The following is a 22980-nucleotide window of genomic DNA, read 5'->3' as shown; positions in this document are numbered from 1 at the left end:
CAGGTGAACATCCCTATCATTGGCGGCCCTAATTACTCTTGGTCTATTGAGTTGGTCTTGTTGTTCATATGCCCAACAGCAGACTCCAAAACAGATGCTCTATTCTGCGCTTGGTTGTGGGAGGAGATTAACAGGTGGACAGACTAAAATATTTGACTTGCAACATCGCCACTTTCTCACTGATTCGGAATCTCGGGCCCTTGACAGCTGAAAGAGGAGATGGGAATCTCCAGGCCTTGCACCGGGTGTGCACAGTAACCATATGTAAGCAGTGGAAGGAACATGCCACACCGCAAACTAATCACATGCTCATGCTCATCCTTTCAACCACCTCCCTGCACTATCTATGAAAGAGTCTATGATCCCTGCATTGGTTTCATTAACCACACAGAACCCACAGAAACAGAATGGAAGCAAGTTATTGTCAATCTTGACTGTCTGAGGAGTAAGGACCAGCTGGAAACTAATATAAAGGATTAGGTTACTCATGGAAGAAGAGGGAAGAGGATAAAAGTGTGGGGTTGATAAGCTATTGCATGGAATGTTGTTGGAAACTATACTTTTTAACTCTATCTGTACAAGAGTTAGAATCTTCTGTAGGCAGCTGGATATGTTCTGAGATGTAATACCAAACTTGCTACCTCATTTAAACTGCATTTATGCATAAGCACATATACACTGCATGAATATCACTGGGATTCCTTTTGTCACAAGTCTTACTGACCTGATTTTGTTGAAAAATAGGCAACCAGCAAATTGATTTCTGAGGCTTTTTTATTTGAACAGTACCGGTCCTAAAAAACAACCTAAAGGAATAATCTAATCGGGTTCAGATATATGCAACCTTTTTGGGCATTCATTCCATCATTTGAAATATAATCTGAGCTCCACTGATTGCATTACAACTTTGTAATGAACTCAGTGGCTTGGGTTCTACATGACATGGGATTGTACTTAATCATTTTCACTTTGAGAATACTCTACAAAAAGTATTTAGTTTCCCAAGGCAAACTGAATGTTTCATAGGTTTCCAATTTGTCTGAAAGATATAAATTTCCACTGAAACAGAGATGGTTTCAAAGTGGTGCAAAATAGAAGTGTGATTGTGAGCTGTGGCTTTAAGCTATAAATGATACATTATGCTCATGCCTTTTTTCAGATACCAAGGAAAACTTGTTTTCAGAATTTGGCTATTTTGAGTAAAACTGGGTGTGTTCCACATGATACTTCAAATAAAAGTATTTTAAGAATCTAAGTAGTTTTATTTTGGAGAAAGCCTTCGAAAACAACTGTGGGATTTCAGCTTTTGCTAAGAAACTGGAAGGGGTCATACTCTCCTCCAGCTAGCAGTTCTATAGAGTAGCACTGGCTATTTTGTTCTGAGATACGAGTTGGATGTCAGATGCCAGTGCATCTGACCCTTGTACCACTGTTGGGGCTTGCTGCTGAATGGTTCAAATACCCATGATATAACAAACTATCAAAAAAGCCATCAGGGTGACCCTGAGGTGGCATCTAATTATATTAGATGGAGAGGAGAGGCCTAGTCACTGCACACATCCTACTCTGCTTTGCAGGATGATTTTTGGACGTGGTCATTTTAACTGTATTCTCAAATTTACTGTCTTATTTACATAGTTATTTATGCATATAGTACTATATTTATGACAGTCTAAAAATAGTAAATTTTCGCAAATCTTGGATTTAGCTGTTGATCAAATCCAGTATGATCTTGCCTAATATTTTTTTTAAATTTAGAAAGCATTTCCTGTGAACTTTCCCCTCATTAAACTTTTGGTGTGCAGGGCAAAGAGAAACCAAGTGCTTCCCTGAAAGAAGAGGATTCAGAAGCATTTTTTGTCTGGGGCAGAGTTAGGACTTCTCGGTGGCTGAATCAAGAATGGCACGTGAAGGTCTGGAAGCAGGTTCATTTCGTACACTCTTACAGTGATGTGTAGGCTTCAGAGACCTCAGCTTGGGCAGGGATTATAGAATGAATTTAGACTTAAAGTTTGTTTTTAACATTTGATTAAAGAATAATCCACATGCAAACTTCCTTCAAATTTAGATGAGCAGTCCTGAAAGCAGTTTGACACCACCTCTTTCCAACAACCTGCATTCTGAGAGTGAAACTGATATGGAAGGGCTTCGAAACATTGAAAACCACGTTAAGATAGAGGCTTCGGACAGGACTGGAAGCTGCAGGCAATTGGGTAATACCTTTAATGGAAAGTCTCCAATACGCAACTTTACACATCGTTCACCACGTGTTGGAGGTGACAACAACAACAATAAGGAGGATGACCCGAATGAAGATTGGTGCGCAGTGTGTCAGAATGGAGGGGATTTGTTGTGTTGTGATAAGTGTCCAAAGGTCTTCCATCTAGCTTGTCATGTACCTACACTTCTCAACTTCCCCAGGTGAGTCTTAGTCCATACAATTCTTCCTGTTGTTGTGGTAAACAGTCATAAGTCAAATATCCAAAAGAGCTCTGGGTAAAGCAGCATGGGTATTTTGTGCACTATCTGTGCAAACTTGCTGTAAGGTTTGTTCATCTGTCTCCGGGGTTTGATTAGGAATTCTGTTAATCATCCATATGTAGCAAAAATGGCAGTAGATTGTGTCACGAACCAGCAACAAAAGAAACACACTGAGCATGATTCAGTGTTAAAAACTATTTTATTAATCACTACTTATGACCATACGTAAAATAAAAGTAAAAATGTTAGTATGTTAGAATTCAAAAATGTTAAACCTTGAACGTTAACCCCAAAACTAAACTCTTCGTGTGTGTGTGTGTGACAAAGTCCCAAACTCCAAGTTCAGGAATGGTTCTTAAAGTTCAGTTCCGCAAGCCATAAGGTGAAACATGAGCAAGGGCTTCTTCAACAACCACCGTCGTCTGAAGATAAGACGTAGATGTAGAGAAACAGAGAGAGAGTAATTACGAAGTCCAAATATTCCACGATGGAACCCAAACGACACTTCAGTGTTTACTCGGTAGTGACTTCCTCACCCCGAAAAGCATCCGAATCGTGGTCGTCCACACAAATACCTGTTTCCTTCTACAGGTCAGCAGCAAAGTGAACTCCACCGGATTATTTCCAATTTCCATACATGGATTTCAGTGGCAGACACAGTTTATCGTTTCTCATCCATCGATAGAGAACACTAGCAGGCTGGTGTCTCTCTCCCTTCTCTCTCTCTTCTTCCTCTTTGACTTCAACTCACTTCTCCAACAACGTCATTACGTCCTTTATCTTCTGTTGACGTGTGCACACACACACACACACACACACACACACACACACACACACACACACACACACACACACACACACACACACACACACACACACACACACACACACACACACACACACACACACACAATCTAAAAGGGACATTCACTGAGTCCGTAACAATTGCTACCAAACTCTGTTCTGAAGCAGTTTTATTATTGTTCACTGTTTGCAAGGAAGACTTGATCCTTTATATTGTACAGTTGAGTACCTTTAAGGAATCATCAATTCTTCAAAGCATATTGAGAGTAGTTGGTCTGGATCAGCATGTATTGTAGTTCCATTTTCTGAAGATGTGTATATTTACCATGTAGGTGTTCTGGGACAATATTTGTGAGCACAGGCAGCCAGGCTGAAGCCTTGATAAAAGCATACCAGTGATAATTGTCATGACAAAGATTTGGTATTTGAACATGATAACCAAGCTGGAGAGCAACATTTTGTGGTAGAGTAAAAGGTGCAAGTGTTATAGTGAGAGTGTGCTCCCAGTGTGTATGCAGCCAGCATCTGAATCAGGTGGACCTTATTGATAGATTCTCCAGAACCCAAGAAACAAATTTACCTATATCACAGTAAACAATAGGTTATCACATGAAAGTCAGGTGGCTTGTTGCTATTTTCTCTCTTCCAGTGCACCTTTTTTTAAACTTTTGGGCTTGTCCAAAATTAAAATAGTGTTTGTACAGAGGATTTTACTGTATTGTAAACTTTTCTTAGTCTTAGGTACAAGATGCATTAAGGAATTCTGGGTGTGCAGTAAATTGCATTTGTTTCATGCTAGGTGTAAACGTCCCGCATGAATATGATATTTGATCCACACAACTGGGTGTTTGAAGGTCGCATCAGTGGCCATAAAATGCAGTTCTTTGCTGTATCTGCAAACCCAGTTTTATTCCATACCATTTCCTTTACACCTTAGGAACAGAATGGCGGATGTTAATCATAAGTTAAATAACAGCACCAAAAGGATCACACCGATTGCAAAGCCTGTGTTCCAACACTTAACGTGCATCTCACTATCTGATTCAAGCATGTTTAATTACGAATAAGATCTTATCAGCCTTTATAAATGGACAACTCTTTAACCAGTGCTCATGGTGTTTCAACAGTTGCCATAAGCAATGGTTAAAGTGTTGTCTTATTCTCTAAAAGTATGCACTTGTTCTCTATAAAGTTGTCAGAATATTTACTTCAGCCAGTGTTTAAAATGGCGCTCAATTTTTATACAAACTCTGCTAATGTATTGATACTAGTAGATAAACTGACCCCAGACCAATATGAGCATTGGTTTATTTTTCTTGTCATAGCACTTTTAAACCTTTCTGTAGGCGTAAAGGTACTGTGTATACTAGGCTTCTAGTGTTTTAAAAACTGCAGAATATGTTTTTATATATACAAGAGTGAGGATGACATTGACACAGCAAGTCCAGTGACCTGGGTTCAGTCCTCCTTCCAGTGCTGTCTGTGTGGAGTGTGCACGCTCTCTCTATGATAGTGTATCCTCGCATGTACCAAAAAAGTGCAGGTTAGAGGATTGGGGTTACACTGAGTTGCCATACAGTGGGCAGAAGTGACATCTCTCTCTGTTGTAAGGAAATATGGGTGTTAAATTAGGTGGACATGTGAAGAAAAAAATGAGCAAAATGTGGGCAAAAAGCAAAGTTTAAAAAAAACTGAAGACTAATAAAAAAAAAGCAGGAGAGAGAATGAAATGGAAAACATGCAGAAAACCACTCAAGAAAACTGAAACCAGAAAGATCTAGTGTTTTAAAACTAGAGAAATAAAACTACTGTAACTGAATGAGTTGGCCCCTTATGATCAAGGGCTCCTGATTTTTGATCCCATTGACCGGTTAGACTGTTTTGTGAGATGGAAGGTATTGTAGTAATATCTGCTGCAATTACTAATACATAGTTTAATGACAAAATGCCATTTTGACCCTTGAATTTTTTTTTTCCCTATTAAGCGGGGAGTGGATCTGCACATTTTGTCGTGACCTGTCCAAACCAGAAGTAGAGTATGATTGTGACAATTTGCATCACATAAAGAAGGGAAAAACTGGCCCAAGCTTGGCCCCTGTTGACCAAAGGGTGAGCTCCAATTAATTATGAAGCCTTTGTCTCTTTTCCTCCTCCCTTCCTCCTTGCCTTCTGTACCCAGGATTTGTTGTAGCAGAATGGTGTTCAATGGGCAGTGAATACTGGTGGGACTAACTATGATCATGAAGTTGTTTTTTTTTGAGGAACCTGATTCATGTGAAGGGTAGCTCACTGAAGACCACCAGGATCATGAGTAGAGGATGGGGCTGGATAGGAATTGTCCATTGGGGAAGAGAGATCACAAGGTATAATGTCAAGTTAGTGGCATTAGGATCTGGGTTATTTAGGGAATGTCCAGTAATTGGCACTTGGACCTAATTGTTTATAATTTGTACCTAATTATAATATGGAAACCAAGTATTAACCTTTTTCAGTTTGTACTCTGGTATTGAAAAGGTGGTAGACAACTGATAGTTAAATTGGCCAGTTAACTGATTCTGAATCTGTGGTCCACACAGATCTCTACTCTATGTTAGTTCAGTCTGTTAAGTGGGATTTTAAGGGCACCAATGGATACAGAAAGAATGGGGCAAGTGGAATTGAGATAAAAGGCACAGTTGCGCAGCAAGTAAAACCACTGCCTCACAGCGCCAGTGACCTGGGTTCAGTCCTGACCTTCAGCGCTCTCTATGTGGAGTTTGAACATTCTCCCTGTGACCACATAGGTTTCCCCTGAGTGCTCTGGTTTCCCCTGGCATCCCAAGATGTGTGAGTTGGTAGGTTATTTGACCATTGTAAATTGCCCCCAATTGTGTAGGTAAGTGGTAGAATCTGGAGGGGGGGGGGGGGGTTAGTTCATAGAACAGAGGGAGAATGAGATTAATGTAGGATTAGTGTAAATGTGTGGTTGATGGGCATTGTGGGCTTGATGGGCTGAAGGGTTTATTTCCATGCTGTATCTCTATGACTCTTATTACCCATTATCTCACTGGCAGAAAATGCTCAAGGAATCAAACATATCAGTCCTTCTATTGATGTTCTTTTGTGTTTGTTTGTCAAAATGGTCAGTTTCATCTAGCCAGATTTATTAAATTCAATTCAAACTGTTTCCTTTTACTGTAATCTATAATTGCATGATGTGCAGAGCAATATAGAACACAAATTTTTATTACTTTGATTCCTTTTTTTCTTTATTTTAGAAATCAGAACGCCTCTTGTTATATCTGTATTGTCACGAAATGAGCATTGCATTCCAAGAACCCGTTCCTTCATCTGTAAGTATCTCTGGTTTGGAGCTTTACTCAGTTTCTGAAGTGCTTACACATTTTAATGCCTTTTTTGTTAAATGTCATTTAGCTCGATCATTGTGCCAAGATCTGTGTTCTAAATAAAGCAACAAGAAATAAATGAATTAAAAACAGAATATTCTGGAAATTACTTGTCAGGTTAGGCAGCATATGGGAAGAGAGGAACAGGTTCAACATGACTTTTTATTAGAATCTACAGTGTTTATTCGGAGTAAATGAAATTTCTATATTTAACTCTGGAAAGCTTAGAAAGATGTAGTAATGAATTGCTTCTACACCACCCTCAGTGACTAGCTGTGACGCCATCGTACACATCCACTCTCACTTGAGATGTCTGAATTGAGTCTCGTTCATTGGCCTTCACATGACTAAATTTGCTGGTCCATAGTTAGATGTATAGGTTTATAAATTGCTTTATACATCCGAATTTAGTGCCCAATTTCTGACACTTAATTATGTATTTATCCTCAATGTGTAGATTCTGAGATATGTACTCACTGCTGAAGCTGCTGCATGTTGCAATAAAATTTTAAATGGAAAGGATGTGCATGGTAAATCGAGTAATTAAGGAGAATTGGGTCTACTTCAATGCACTTCCGGTGATGACTTCAGCTCTTCCTTCTGTAGATGGTAGCATGCAGCCTGTATTTTGTAGTTGCTGAGTGGCCATTTTTCATATGTGAGCCTCCATGGGAAAATTTGACAGGCTGTATTGCCAGTTATATCAGTCCTATCGAACAATTTGTACTTTCAAGCAAGGTCATTAGGATGAGATGTCTTTTGACTTTTAAACTGTGTAGAGTCTTTAAACATTTTTAAGGTAATGGTAGATAGAGTCTTGATAAAGTTTGTGAAAAGTTATTGGGGAAATAAACATATGGAGTTGAAATTTTAATTGGATCAGCTATGATTTTGTTTAATGGTGAAGTAAACGAGAGGTGGTGTAGCCTACTGTGACTCAGTCATTTGTATGTTTGCTCCTCATGTGCTCTCCCATCATTTTGCATGCTCTTTTCCTCAAAACATCAACTGCTTGCAGCCTAATCAAATCCTCTGCCATGGTCTTTGCTCTTTGACAAGTCCAGTGTATTGAAATTTCAGAGTTTTTGCTGCACAACTGGCATACATACGTTACCATTTCAAGCTTGTATGTCCCTGTACGGTGTTATGGTATCTATTAATTCGAGAAACCTGGAAAGAAAGAAACATTCTTCTCTCTTCTTCCTCCACGCACCCCCCCCACCCCCCTGCCCCATCCCAGCTGTTTAACTCCTTTGTCAGCCATGATGTTAACTCCTTTACCAGCAATGATCTCTCAATTGTAACATTAAGTGCCAAGAATAAGTGGAATTATTTGCTTGCCCCATTGGTATCTAATTTCTTTCCTGTCTTCCCATGTTCTTTCTTTGAGCTTGTGGATTCCATTATGTTCACCACATCCCTTTATCCCACTTTCCAGTAAATTATGACCACATGAATTATTCTCTCTGCCTCCATGCTGGCTGAAATTGTCCAGGTACTATTTTAAAGCAGCAGCAGCATATCCTTTCAAACATCCACCTTTGCAAACTATTGCACCATATTCAACCTCCTTGTTCTTGAGTCCTTGGGTGTGGATTTGGAAGTAACAACATATCTCTCCCACAGTTCATTATCTTTCCCATTAGACACCACACTAACCAATTTTTCAAATTGCATTCTTTATGCTTCATGCTTCCCTCGTTTTTATTGACCACACATCTTCCATTGTCAACTCAGTCAGTGCAACTGTATTCTCTGATGCCACTCATACCTGTTTGATATTAATAGCATTTAGATCAGAGCCTCATAGCATTTGAATTGTTCCTTTGGATTCTCTTAACTTTGATTGTTACTCGTACAATATTGCCTCCTGACAATATTACCAGATGTGCAGTCAGCATCCCTCCCCTTTATCACCTCCTATGATGCATGCATTTCCATTGTTCCTGCAAACTCCTATCAGACATTTTTCGGGATGAAGGATTGTCTTCTCCAGCTGAACTATGGAAGATATAGAGCTTTGGTTGGTGCCAATGATATCCATTTTCCAGTGACTCTGTTCTCTCCCTAGTTACTATTCTGCCCCTATCCAAACTATTATCATGTCATTCTCTGCCTCCACCTCCTGAATATTACACTTCTCTTCTGGGCAAGTTCATTTTTATACTTCATAAACTTCAGAACATTTAAAACTAGTCTTTCTTTAACTAATTCCATAGCTTGTCTCTGGTCACTGGCTCTCAATCACCCAGAACCTTAATTTGAAATTATCAGTTTTATGATCTTGCCCCCATCATATCTCTAATAGCTACATACCACTCTTGTGTAACTGTGATTTTGCTGAAGGTGACTTTGACTGGTATTCCTTCCTTGTTTTCACCATTAACACCCATGCCCTAAATTGCTTAAAGGCAGAGCTCTAAAATTTTCCCCTTAAACTGCATCAAGTTATCACCACCTTCTCCAAGATCCCCTTTAAATCTTTTTATCAAGGTTTTGCCCTTGTTTCTGAAATCTCATTTGCTTCTATGTTCTGAAATGCACTGTTTTTCTTATACTTAAAAAAAATTGATGCAAATGAAAAGTATTTTTTTGTATCAGAGAGTCTAATGTAGAACTACATTTCATTCTGCTTTCTTCACCAAATCAAATTTTATTTGGGCTGCAGGTGTAACTGAAACGTGAGTTGAAGAGGAATCAACCTACTTTTGTCTCCCCTAGGTTCCTGATTATTACAGAATTATTAAAAATCCAATGGATTTATCCAGAGTGAAAATGAAGTTGCAGAAAAAACACTCTCAGCATTACCAAACGCCAGAGAATTTTGTGGCTGATATCAGGCTTATTTTCAAAAACTGTGAAAAGTTCAATGAAGTAAGTATAACTTGTGAATTTGCACGTGTAAACGTTTCAAATACACCAGCATTTCAGAATTTTGTTGCCATGATGCTGGTAAGTTAGACTTGATGTGTAAAACAAATTGCATTTGGAAACAAAAGATGTGTAAAACATATTAGTACAATTTGATGCATGACCAGCATTATTGAAGTCTTTAGAAAAAGTAAGGGTAATGTCATACATGTGTAAAAGTTCTGTAATAAAAGGCATTAGTAATTCCACGACTACATTCAAAGCAAATTGAACAGTAATGTAACAAAAAGAAATTAGCAAAGTTGCCGGATTTAACTAATTAAACGCAAGTTGGTATGTTTTGGTTAGAGAAACGAGGAGGCCTTCTAAAATGCGGGAAAATTAAGGTGTATTGATTCATGTAATAGCAATGTTGCTGGCAAGGTCAGTATTTATTGTTCATCCCTAACTTCCCTTGAAGATGGGAGTGTGGTGGAGGAGTTTTGGCTGCCATCTAGAACTTTTGCAGTATATCTGGTGAACACAGTTCCACAGTGCTTTTAGGTACAGAATGACAGAATTTAGGCCCAGAACCAAAGGAAGAATAATATTTCCAAGTCAATGATATGTGACTTGAAAGAAACCTTGCAGATAGTTATCTTGTGTCAGTTGCCCTTGGCCTCTGGAGAGGGAGAAATCATATGCCTTGGTGCTTAGACACTGCAGCCAAAGGTTTAAATAGGGTTGGAGACCCTATAAGTTACAAAATGTTAAAAATATACCAAGATTCACTTTTGGGGAATAGCTTTGAAAAGTAGAGGTTATATATAAGTAGGACTGTGTTTACTCTGCAATTAATACACTTGGGTGTCCATAATACAAAAGAATATAGAAGCACTGAAGGGTTCAATGATTTACAAGGATGCTAACTGAATTGAGAGGGTACTAGTTGCAGTACTATAAACTTCAATATGATATTTATCATTCATTGAAGTTGCAAACAGAATGAATGAATTGGTTAACAAAACTGCCAAAGTGCACATGGGCACACACCACATGTTATGTAATTGTGGCTAATAACACCTGTATTTGGGTAAAGCTAGACAATTACTGAAGTTGAAAGGAAGTTAGATACAGGGAGGAGACTTGTGGAGCGTAATGCTGGCAAAGAATTATTGGGCTGAGTGACTATTTCACAAGTATATTTTGTGTTCTGACTTTCAGCTTCAAAGCAAATTTGTAGCTTGTGTCCTGATGTAAAATGTTTCAGCAAATCTTATGTTTTATCACCCTTGTATGGTTGTGCCTTTCATTTACTTGGTAGTTCACATTTTTCAGCTGACCTTGGGAATAATGACTTTTCACAAGGTGCAGTCTTTGTCTAAAATAAAACAATAGCAATAACCAAGCTTTTAATATGGCAAAAATATTCAAAATAAGTGTATAATAAAATTCTAAAATTGGCATTGCAGCATGAAGGGCTCCTTGAAATGCCAAGATATGTTTTAGCTAAATACATATAAATTCCTCCCCCCAACACACAATCTGGGATGCTTCAGTGCTTCATTAACTGCTTAATTATTACTCAACTGGAATTATTCCAGAAGTGATTTTTAAGTTAGATTTGCTTATTTTTGCCTAACTGAAACAATGTTGCAAATCTGACCACATTAGGTCTTGTTATATGCCACTCGTGGTTGCAGCAGACGTGATATACTCCAGTGATCTAAGCTGTCTTGATTAGATGTGATTTCATAGAGCCCTTGGCAAATTTTCTTTGGCTTAGGTACAAGTTTATTTAAGACCATGGTGTGACTTATTCGACGGATCAAAGGCTAGGGTCTCTATGCTTGTGCATGTACAACTCAATGTAATTTTTTTAAATGTAACTCGCCATGTGTCTCACCAATGCCCTGTGTAACTGAAGTATAACTTCCTACTTTTGTTTTTAATTTCTCCAACAATTAATGAAAATGTTGTTAGGTTTCCTCATTGCTTGTGGTACCTGCAATGCTAACGTTGTACAAATCAGCCAGATCCCTCTGTTCGAGTTCTGCAATTCTTCATCATTTAGATAATATACTTCTCATGCCAAAACGGGCAATATTACATTTTCCTGCAATATACTCCATTCACCAGATCTTTGCCCATTCACCTAATCTGTCTATATCCCTTTCTCACCCCTCTGCCCTCAATGACTCGTTTTCTTTCATATCTTTGTGCCATCAGCAAACTTGGCTACCAAATTTTTGGTGCCTTTTCTCAGTCATTTATATAAAGTGTAAAATACCATGATCCCCATGGTACCCTACTCATTACATCTTATCAATCATTTATGCTGACTCAGTTTTACTCCTAGACAGCCAGTCATACCACTGTTGCATCCATATGCTACAGTGTACTCTTTCATAATTTGTACTGATTTGGTTCTTGATAAGCAACCTGCAATTACTCAGACAAAACTGGTGATTTTCAGTGTTTGTAAAATTGATAGGCAACTTGATTAAATAGTCTGTGGTAGGTTTTCCATTTGTTTGGTGTACTGCCATATGTGATGTACAAAATGGTTTCCTATAGAATATTGCAAATATGGATACCACATTGTAACAGATCAAATAAGCAGTGAAAATATTATTCTTTTTCTTGCCCAGCATTTCTTTCCTTCACCCCCCCCCAAAAAAAAATCACTACCGCTACCACCATTCTCTACGCAATCAATTTTCTCCCCTCTTGTCATCTTTTGTAGATGTTTCAAGATGGTGTAGTGTTCCACAGATTGACTTGCACCAATACAAGTTACTTCATGGAGAATTAAAATCAGGCTTGCTGTGCTCCTCCCTAATGCCGATTTTGTATTGTAGAAGTGGTATTGGATTGTGTTCAGAAATGGAAACCACTGAGGGAAAGATTGTTTCTTTGCCAAAGCCTAACTCTCTGGATACAAACTAAGAATTGGATCTATGCATTGCAAAATTCGATGTGGGTCCATAAATGTATAACCTGTGGGATATTGCACTATTTTTATTTACCATCCTAATTTCATGATGAATATATAATCTTCTGTTTCTCACTAGGTTCCTAACAAACAAAGGAACAGGGTATACACAAACATTGTTATTCTAGCAATGTACTCTCTCATTTTGTTTTTAAACCTTGAGCATGATCTTTTGTTACAGAACGTGTTCACAAAATATTTCATTTAGATTGCATATGTTTACTTACAAAGAGAGGGTTCGAAAGTGAGCTAAAATTAGCATGAAATTTACATCCAGCTATTGACCAATATATTAAGCTACCAGAGGATTTTATATTCTTAACAGATTGGTCCTTTGAAAAAAAGATTGCCTTTTCTCTGCGGTGCAATTAGAGTATGCACTTAACAGGGCAAACTATACAGATATTAAGGAAACTTTTTGATGTTTATCTATATCCATGCAACATAAAACAAATTTATGTTATGAATTTTGTTGTCTCATAAAGGTTACCCTATTACCTGGGGTTCAAAATGGTCCTCAAGCCTTCATGGGGACCAAAGAAAGGGAAATGAGAACCAAGGTAAAACATAACCCCTGCTTTTGACAGACCTGTTACTTTCTCTGCAGCCTGTAATCATTTGAATTTTATTGTTTATATAAAATATTACACATGATGGATGAGAAATAAAGATGTAGTACCTCACTAAGGCACAACTGAAAATCTTACATTAGCCACTGCACTTGAATCAGATCAAAATCATTGTGGTATGACACTGGGTGTTCACTTTGGTTCAAATTCAGGGAGCAGGATAAGATTAATGGGCCAAGGTCTGTGTCCAACTCTTTGCACCTTGTGCATATGGACTTGTACAATGTTCATTGATTGGCATTGTAATTGGAATGGCATGAAAAATGGGATGTTATGGTGGTACAGTAGGGGCTTATTTGTTGGTCTTAAGTGTGTGGAGTGAAGAGAGCTTCACTGTTTACATGCAATTCTTTGCATGATCTGGAATTGCTTTCTTGCTGGGTGTCTTCAAAGGAAAAACATTCAATTTACCTGAAACAATTATTAAAGTGCCTTGTACCAAAGACTTGCAATTGGAGTAATTAGTTATTACCATTTCTAAATAACTATCTCTTTCTATTTTTCTTCCTATCACTGATAGAAAGATCCTTTGAGAGCCTCTTAGCATTCAGCAGAAAGTTAATGCTCTGTGTTCTTTGTATATATCAAAATTTAGTTCCTAGATTTTGGAAAAACATTAAATTTTCTGCCAGCTGCTCTAAAGATTTCACTAAACTCAGCTTGTCAGTAGCAGTCGTCTCATTCATGTAGCCTCTCCCCTTCCCCTTCACTGTTCCCACCTGCCCACTATCCCTCCCTTATTTGGTTCTAAGCTTCACCTTTCTTATCAGATTCCATAATCTGCAACACTGTCTTCACATCACCTCCCAGTCTCTGTCACTATCTCCACCCTTCCCTCCCCCACCTGACTCTCATCTGCCAATCATCCTCCACCTGTATCCACCTATCACTTGCCAGCTCTTACCCCACTTCTACCCCACACCTTTATACTGGGTATCTCCCCTCTACTGAGTCCAGGTGAAGGGTCTCGACCTGAAACGTCGACTGTCCATTTCTCTTCACAGGTGTTGCCTGACCATTTTTTGTTTGCTGCAAACTCCTAATTATAATAGATATACAGTTACTGCCATTGAGAGCATTATTTCTCTGAAGTTAAAGGCAGCTTGGGAAGAGAAAGATGCATCTGGATCTCGATTTGGGATGTATGGACACAGAATTTAACCTGTCATTCAATATGTTTCCTTTGGCCCCCTATTGACTCTGCATCTGAAGTTATGGAATCAAGTTCTGCTCCAGAGACTGAACATGTTGTCTAAGCTGACCCTTCAGTGCTGTGGTGGTAATCTGCATTGATTTTCAGTGCTGGGGCCCTGTTTCAGTAGACCCACAAGATCTCACGGCAGTATTGGAGAGTTATAAAGCCATACAGCATAGAAACTGTGGACCTTCAGCCCACCGAGTTCGCACCACACATCGTGTCCCATTTATACTAACCCTAGATTAATTCTATTTTCCCCTCATTCCCATCAATTCCCAGAATCTAGCACTCACCTGCACATTACAGTGGCCAATTAACCTACCAACCCATGCTTTTTTGGTACGTGGGAGGAAACCAAAGCACTGGGTGGAAACCCACGCAGTCACAACGAGAATGTTCAAACTCTACACAGCACCCAAGGTCAGGATTGAACCTAAGTCGCTGTAGTAGTGAGACAGCAGATCTACTGATTATTCATTCTAATGATGAGTTATAACTATTCAATAAAGAAGTGTGATACTCTGGATAACATTTATCCCAAAACCAATTTAACAACATGATCTGGACATTCACCTCCTTGTGGTTTGTAGGACCTTGTGTGTATGTTTTGATTACATTTACCCAAAATGCCATCTTCTCAAAAGTAGTCAAGTGGAAAGCACTGATAGGTTATGCACTTGTATAACTTGTATGAAAGGCCATTTAAGTGCAATTTATTGTTTTTATTTGAGCTGTGGGTTCCATCCAATTTGCATTTCAGATTTGTGGTGTTGTCTTAATATAAATGATGCAGTACTTGCCCATAAAATGTTTTACCTGATGTGCACAACTATGTCTATGAAAACACAAGCTTAGCACGTGACCAGTATTAACGTTTTATGGCAATGTGGTAGTATAGTAAGTGGATTTGCTGCAATAATTCATTGCAAATATGATGGTAGTGGAGAGCTGTTTGATTATAGAGGTTAATGAGGAAATTCTCTTCCTTATTCTAATTTAGAGATTTTTCTAAAATCCATAGATGTTCCTTAATGGGATATGGCTTTTGTCTCCAGATGTGCATTATTTAAAAATTAGTTTAAATCTGGTTGCACTTTATTTTGAGGATTTTGTATACACCAAATTTATTTTCAGAGCTATTTAAAGTTTGGGGTAGATTTTGTATGCATATTCTAAGCTTCAAAGAATTTATTCCAAATGTACTGCTTATCTGGAGTGCTAATTTGCCTGTGTAGTCTGATGAGGGCCAATGGCTGCCTGTTCCCTCAATAAAGTGGAAACTTTTGATTGTAGGTATTGAGTTCCAGTAGGTGAACTTGAAAGCGTGGAGGGCTTCCCAGGTGATCCTTTTTGTTGCTGAAGTCCACAGAAGGAAAATTTCCAGCAGTCACCATTTGACTGCCAAGACTAAACCTAGTTGATTTCTCACCTACTTAGACTGTAAGAGCATGAAGCATAACTAAGATTTTAATTCCTCCTCCGAATGAGACCAGTATTCTTAGACCACATTGAGAATGAGTTTGCCACACCAATCTATCTACTAATGAGCGTGGACTTTAAATGAATACTTCCTTATGATGGAGAAACTGGTGCGTTAGTAGTAAGATTAACCGTTTTGTATGTTTTCACTTTTTAGGCAGATTCAGAAGTGGCCCAGGCTGGAAAGGCTCTAGAAAGCTATTTTGAAGCAAAACTACTGGAGGTTTATTCAGACAGAACCTTTACACCTCTAATGGAATCAGATTCCGATCATGAAGAAGAAACTCGTATAAGTGAGGATTCAGATGATGACTTTGTTCAACCTAGGCGAAAGCGGCTAAAGTCAGATGACAGACCAGTGCACATTAAATAATTTTCTCCTTCTTGAGGGGAAGATGAACTTGTTAGACCTCTTTTTGCTCTTTGCTCACTGGAGGTGAGCAATACACCTGTGGTTATCTGCTTGTTGGTTGTAAAAGCTGATACCCACCAAACAGTATTTATTAGAGTTTTAAAATGTTTTTGTACAGATAAATAAGACTTTGTTGCATTTGTTCATTTCCTGAATACCAGGAGTCTTTCCAGACTCTGTTGCTTTTTTTTAAAAAAAACATCCTTGCCTTTACTGATGTAATTATATAATTCTTTGTGGTAAATGTTGTAGAAGGCTTGTATTTTATTGGCATGCACAACAGAATATTTATTAACTCTACACACCTTTAATTTGCATATTTAGAATTAAAAGTTTTATTTGTATAAAATAAAACCAGCTCAATTATCACTTTGGATAAATATACTTGGTCTTGCCTTTTCAGGTGGCTGTTCTCATTCAGTTAAATTGTTCCAGCAATTGAGCCTTCAGAACAGATTCAAAATCCTATGCTATCCATGTCAGTGTTTTGATTCCAATGAGGTATACATGTGTACTGTAATAGCTGCCATTAACCACACTGTAAACTGTTTGAGGACCACAGTAACATACCTTTCATACCCTTGCGTCTTAAAAATGCAAGAACTTATTTTTTCCAAGCAATTGTAAATAGTGAGTTTTGTGTGTACTTTTTTTTTACATTTCAGTTGGAAAGAAACCAAGGACATACAAACCTGAACAATATCATGATCTATGATATGGCCCCAACATTGCTTCAGCAATCTATCCTTGCTACTTATATTTTACATTTATCAAGACGATCCAGTAAATTATTTTCCCCAAGGGCTTATTTTTCAATATTTTCAAAGTTATGTAAGAATTCAAAGCAATGGCAGTGTACTACATGTTTTCTGGCATCTCAATCTTTCTCCTGATTCTTCATTGGATGCCTAATTTGGTACCACATAAATTGAGAACAGAATCTTGAGTTGCTTTCATAATTGAAAAGTTTATGTGCTTGACTATTAATCAACTGGAACTTGTCTCTCAAGCTCACTAAACATTAAGTGGAAGTGTCGAGTCATTTGATGTTGTAGGTTTATCATTTCCTGTCCTTTGGAACTCCTCCTTAAAGTTGGCACGAGCTGCTAACATTTTTCCATGCTGATTGAAATGTTGTAAACTGAAATGAATTTGACTAGTCTCAACCCAGGGCTCAGTCCAAAAGAGAAAATGTGTCTGTTATTCCCATAATTTGATGCTAACTTGTATCTATAATAAGGGTGGCTGACATTGGAAACGGGGAACAATAGTGCATCTAGCACAATATGATATTTCCAAATTTTATGTTCAGTGCCTTTTTTGAGTACGTTGTATATCAGAATGTGATCAGAAATGATGGCAGCAGTAACAACAGATAAATCATGGATTTGGTCATGGAGTTTGCTGCTGGACAAAATGATCTGACGTTTGTACACAGATACTAACAGAATGTCAGCTTTCCTGTGGCTTATTTTACACTTCATTCTTAATTCAGGAAGTGATGTATCAACTGTATTTTGAGTTTTTATTTACAATGGACAGATTATTGATGGGGAAGAGAATAATGGGATATTATTGGGAACTGTGGTCTACATTTATCCTGCTCTGCTTGACTTTGGAACTTTGTGCCACTAATGCTGGGAGCTAAAAATGGATGTGTGCAGTCGGGAATGGAACCACAGGTGTTTGCCGTGCTCACAATGAGCAATTCACTTATAATATCAAATTAGCTGGAACAGATGCATTTGGAATTGGTGTACCTCCCTAGTTTTATAAAATTGAAATCTTAACTAGATTAATATGAAGTTATTCAGTGCTGGCTATTCATTTAAAATGTGCAAGCACAATGCTGAAATCATTTAAGCAATTTAATGCCATCTATAAGATTTTTCTGTCAGCAATTATCTATTGTCATGTGAGAAGTGTCTGAAGTTTGTATATGGAATAGGCACTGAAACTAAGGCATCTGAAACCTGTCAGATAATGGAATTTGCATTGAGTGATTACTGTATGACATGTAAAATCTGAACTGGATAAAGGTAAATATAGTATCATGGCACCCACAAATTGTGTTTTACACCACAAATTAAACATTAATAAATGTGGTTTGAACCATGAACTATGAAGTTTTGAGGAAACTCCTGGAGGATTAGTGTTATGGACATACTAATCAAATATTTCTATTTTAATGTGCAAGAATTCCAATTCAAGACAGTTTAATTTATGCAATGCAAACTTTTATGAAGCTAGTTGGTATATGGCTATTTGCCCTTATTGTATTTGCCTGGCAACTGCTGTATAACTGGTTTTCTTTCTACATCAGAACTGGCAAGTGGAAAAGTTGATTTCCATTTCTTGAATTTTGATGTATGTACTGGTGACTTGCTCTCCTAATAGTTGATGTGCTGCATATGATATTTTACAGTGAATGTTTGCAAGTTTTGTGTTCACATGTTAAGTGACATTCAGCTGCATACCGCTGTTCTTACCCTTCAACTCAATCTCCATACTGTCAGCTGCTTCTTACAGGACAGAATTTTCTTTAGAAATCTAGTTGAATCTCTAGTTCATCTTTCAACCAATTTCTGGACAGCAAACCATTTGTTGATAAATCTTATTTGAATTGTTATGCAATTTTTCTATTTATGTTCTAGTATTATTTTGAACACCTGGATCTGACTACAAAATGTCATATTAGCTCGTGAATAACTAATCTGTAATGGGCTTTCCATCAACCGTAAGTAGGTGATGATGGTACCCACACACAACACAGTTCCTAATCAACCATTAAGCTCCAAAGAGCAGAATAAAATATTTATGTAGAATCCAGAATTTACACCTTTCATTTACTTCAGTAGACCATATAATTGATAATTTTTTGTTAATTCTGAGCAAATTTACATTAATTCTAAACAATTGATGCTTTGTGACTGGCATCTAATGTGTACTGCATTTCTGTCAAGCACCAGAAAATACTGATGCTGCTATTAAATCCAGTTGGAAAGAGGGAGTGGACCATTTGAATATGCAATGTCGTCCTATTTAGAAGAGAGCCTGCAATCAACAGAAGCAATGTAAAGTGAATTTATGAAGTTGCAATAATAGCATATTTATAAGTTGAACTTTGTAAAGTTGAACAAATCTTCTACTACATTGTGAAGGTTTGTGCATTAGCTGAAACCTAAAATGCTAGTATGAAATGCTATTGAAGTTACTGCTATTTGGGACTGATGTTGAAGAGAGACTTGGATTTGATCAAATAGCAAACGTTACTTTGTATCCATAAGCTGTTTGTGTATGCCATAAAAATATACAGCCTCATTAGCTACTGATCATACACTTTTAAGTCAATCGTCCTATGGATGAATTTTAAGCGACTTAAACTTTGTCTTTTTTTAATGATTGCCAGTTATGACTGTTGCACCCGCTGTGTTTTTTGCTAGTTTTGTAACTTAAAGTTTACAGTATTTTTGTCGAAATGAGTTATTTAAAAGCCTGTCAACAGTTTGTAAATATTACCTGTTTAAAATATTATGGAATGTTGTGTTGTAGATGATAAAAATTATTGCATTAGAACAGAAGAAAAGCTTTAATTGGAAACATTCTCCTTGGTCATTTCTATTAAATTGTACAGCTGGCAAGGGCCATGTAGTGAGGAGTGTTTTTCTTGTGCTTAAAAGCAGATGTGGCCTTCAATGCAACCACAGCGCAGACTCCACTCTCAAATAAAACTCAAGGTGTTATTTCTGTTGAAATGAATATTCTGTTTATTCTATTAATTAAAAAGATGCTAGATTTTCTTTTCAAGCCAGCTGAAAAGTTTCAGCTAAGTCAATGTAAGCCCATTAATTTGGCACTGTGTCTTTGATCCCAGCAAAATATGCAACAGTTCTTACAATGTGATTTGATCCTTTTAGAAATTTAATGTTGGGCCAACAAAGTCTGATGCTGGGTTAAACCAATAATCTGCATGTGGCCATTTATCCAGTTAATATGTCTTGTTTCTGTTAAGAAAAAGGAAATGTTTGTGGCTTTTACACCATCACAATATTGTAATACTTTAGCTTTTGCATCAATGGAGGAAATTAAGTATGTGTCCATATTTAGATACGGCCCTTGTTAAGTTAATGGGCCAAGAAATTTTAATCCCACAGTGATAGTTGTAGTATCCAAATTCAGTTGATTAATTTTTAATGTCAGTAATTGTGATCAAGAAAACAATTGGATTGTAATAACCTCAGATTTACAGAGGTATTAGGGGAGATGGTCTGGTGACTTATCTGATGTGCCCTTTGACTCCAGACTCATGGCAATGAGGTTGACTCTTACTGCCTCTGAAATAGCCCGACAAGCCACCTATTTTCATATCAAAACCTGCATTAAAACTAGATATATAACAACATCTACCAAGGTGCCAAATTTGAACATGCCTGAGTTGCATCCAGCCTAGTTGTAAAGTCCTTGTGAATAATGGGTCTAGGGTCTAAAGTGGGAGCTGTCCCATTGTCTCTGAGCATCAGTGTAGCACACTCCTTCACAATCTTTGGGTGGCACCTATCCGATGGGTAGGAAGGGCCAGAGAGGTGGTGGTCCTCAGACTGCATTGACTCCAAACATTATAAGGAAACCCGATTGTTACCTACCCCTCTTCTGCAATTGAGCGGGTGGAGGGGTTGTCGTAGAAAATTGAGGTAAGGGCACAACACTAACCTTGGGACCTAAGGGGCCATTAGCAAGAGTGACTTGGCTGACCGCACAACATTCAAAACCCTCAAATTGGAACCCATGTCTGCGTACAGCAAGACCTCGATTAGTAACTAGCAAGTTAGTAATTGTGCTGTGGAATAATTGTCTGGCTTGCCCCCAAACCTTTCTACTATATACAAGATAAATCAGCAGCAAGGGAATATTCTTGCACACACCAACAATGAGAAAAGCTGGACACCACACAAACACAGTAGTCTACTTTGTTAGTTACCCTATTTGAACACGTTAAAATGTGTGTTTCTTCTGCTTTTAGTAAATCATAGCTGCAGTATGGATGTTTATAAACTGCATTCCATTTATTGAAGCTACTCCAACAGCATCTCCCAAACCCACAACCTCCATCAACCCTCAAGAAGGTCAAAGAGCAGTACATGAGAACAGCAACACTGCTCTCCTGCACATTACATGGCATCAGCACTTGGAAATTATTATTCTTTTGTCATTGGTGCTACATCCTGAAACTTCCAACTAACAAAACTGTGGGACTACCTTCTAAGGTAGTCTGAGACTATCTTCAGCTTTACCACAGTGGCTCACCACCATCACTGGGAGAGTGACATGGGGGAGGTAATTATGCCCTTGTCAGTGACGTCAAAATCCTAACAATTGATTTTTTTTAGAAAGTTAATGTGCTGCTGCTTTGTTATTTTTGTTAATAATTTCTAGATGATATAATTTTGTTTGCAGTCAGAGGGTTTAATAATTCTTTGCCCCATCTCTGCAAATGATTCAAATGTATGGATGTGATCCATCATTAGTGATTTTGAGTTTCTGCCAGTCCAAAGCATGAATTACTCTGAATAGTTAATGTCAAACAGACATTCATTTGGTTTGAGAACAAAAGGTTTGTCCATGTTCAAGGTTTAGAAGCTGAAATATCAAACTTTGTGGATTTAAAAATATTTTGTATTATAGCAGATACAGGAATAGTTATCTGAAAGAATTGCAATCACATATCAAGGTTGTGTTTTGGGCCAGATAGTTTGCTTAGCAATGGTTGTGATGCAGAAGTGCTTTTTAAAAATTTTAAGCATATTATCCTTGAGGTATTTTATGGTCGAAATAGTTCTTAAATGAATGCAAAAGCAATGCAACCTGTGAATGAATCCTGTATCACTGACAGCAAAGTTTATTTTTGCTTTTAAACTACTCTGAAGAATATGTCTTGTGGGCTAACAGTGAGTACTCAGTGATTGTAATATCCAGCTGACTCTTTATGGGAACATCTTTGCAACTGCTTGCCCCATCCATTAATTTGCACATTAGCATCATAGTTTTAAAATAAATCTTGCAGTTATTAGCTGGTTAAAAATCTGGGTCCTCCAGACTGGAAACGCTCAGTAAAGTTGTTGACGATCTTAACGACTACCATTTGACATTAATGAAATGGCTTTGGTCTGATTTTAATAAACAATTTGTCACTGCCAAGGATTTCAGAATAATTGGATCATTTTTTCTTTGATTATAGTATGGTGTTGCGCTCCCCAGGAGATTTGATATTTTGGATTGAGGTAATCATTGGGACCTGTCGGTGGCTGAGGTGCAAGGATGTTGCAGGGTTTAAATGGGAATTTGCTTGGGAATATTGACGCTATGCTTTGGTTGTATCTATGCCTAGTAGTTGAAAGAATCAGCTTGGACTTGGGTCTTTAGACATGATCTAAGGGAATATAAAATGCTGACTACGGATTGTGATGGGAAAAGTTTTTGCTGTGTGCAGTGGGCATGTGTGTGTTTTTTGAGAAGCTGTAAATGGAATGGAACATTGTGCAGTCATCAGCAAATGTACCCATTGCTGGACTTGTGATGGAAGGAAGGTCATTGAAGCTGCTAAAGAGTGGGGCTGATCCCTGAAGGTCTCCCGTATTCCGAGATTAGGATTATTGACCTTCAACACCATACCCATTTTTCTTTGTGTGAGAGAGACAACAATCATTGCAATGGTTCTGGAGGGAAGTTAACTTGAAATCCTCAAGGGG

General features: G+C 37.9%; 1 protein-coding gene across 4 annotated transcripts in view; it reads left to right on the top strand.

The window, feature by feature from the left end:
- trim33 (tripartite motif containing 33) overlaps positions 1-20069 on the top strand; it is a 138582-nt gene extending 118513 nt beyond the window's left edge. Inside the window, exons 15-21 of one of the 4 annotated variants that reach the window (XM_052034718.1) lie at positions 1806-1913; positions 2069-2421; positions 5271-5394; positions 6543-6617; positions 9393-9545; positions 13002-13076; positions 15980-20069. In XM_052034718.1, the coding sequence (XP_051890678.1) occupies positions 1806-1913; positions 2069-2421; positions 5271-5394; positions 6543-6617; positions 9393-9545; positions 13002-13076; positions 15980-16195 (1104 nt within the window). In that variant the 3' untranslated portion in view covers positions 16196-20069. The remainder of the gene's footprint in view (positions 1-1805; positions 1914-2068; positions 2422-5270; positions 5395-6542; positions 6618-9392; positions 9546-13001; positions 13077-15979) is intronic. The other 3 variants (XM_052034720.1, XM_052034719.1, XM_052034721.1) reach the window with 3 other exon arrangements.
- Positions 20070-22980: the final 2911 nt, after the last annotated feature.

This window comes from Pristis pectinata, chromosome 20 (assembly GCF_009764475.1).
Source record: "Pristis pectinata isolate sPriPec2 chromosome 20, sPriPec2.1.pri, whole genome shotgun sequence".
NCBI lineage: Eukaryota > Metazoa > Chordata > Chondrichthyes > Rhinopristiformes > Pristidae > Pristis > Pristis pectinata.
The sequence above is the reverse complement of the archived record's forward strand: the minus strand, read 5'-3'. Positions and strand labels throughout refer to the sequence as shown.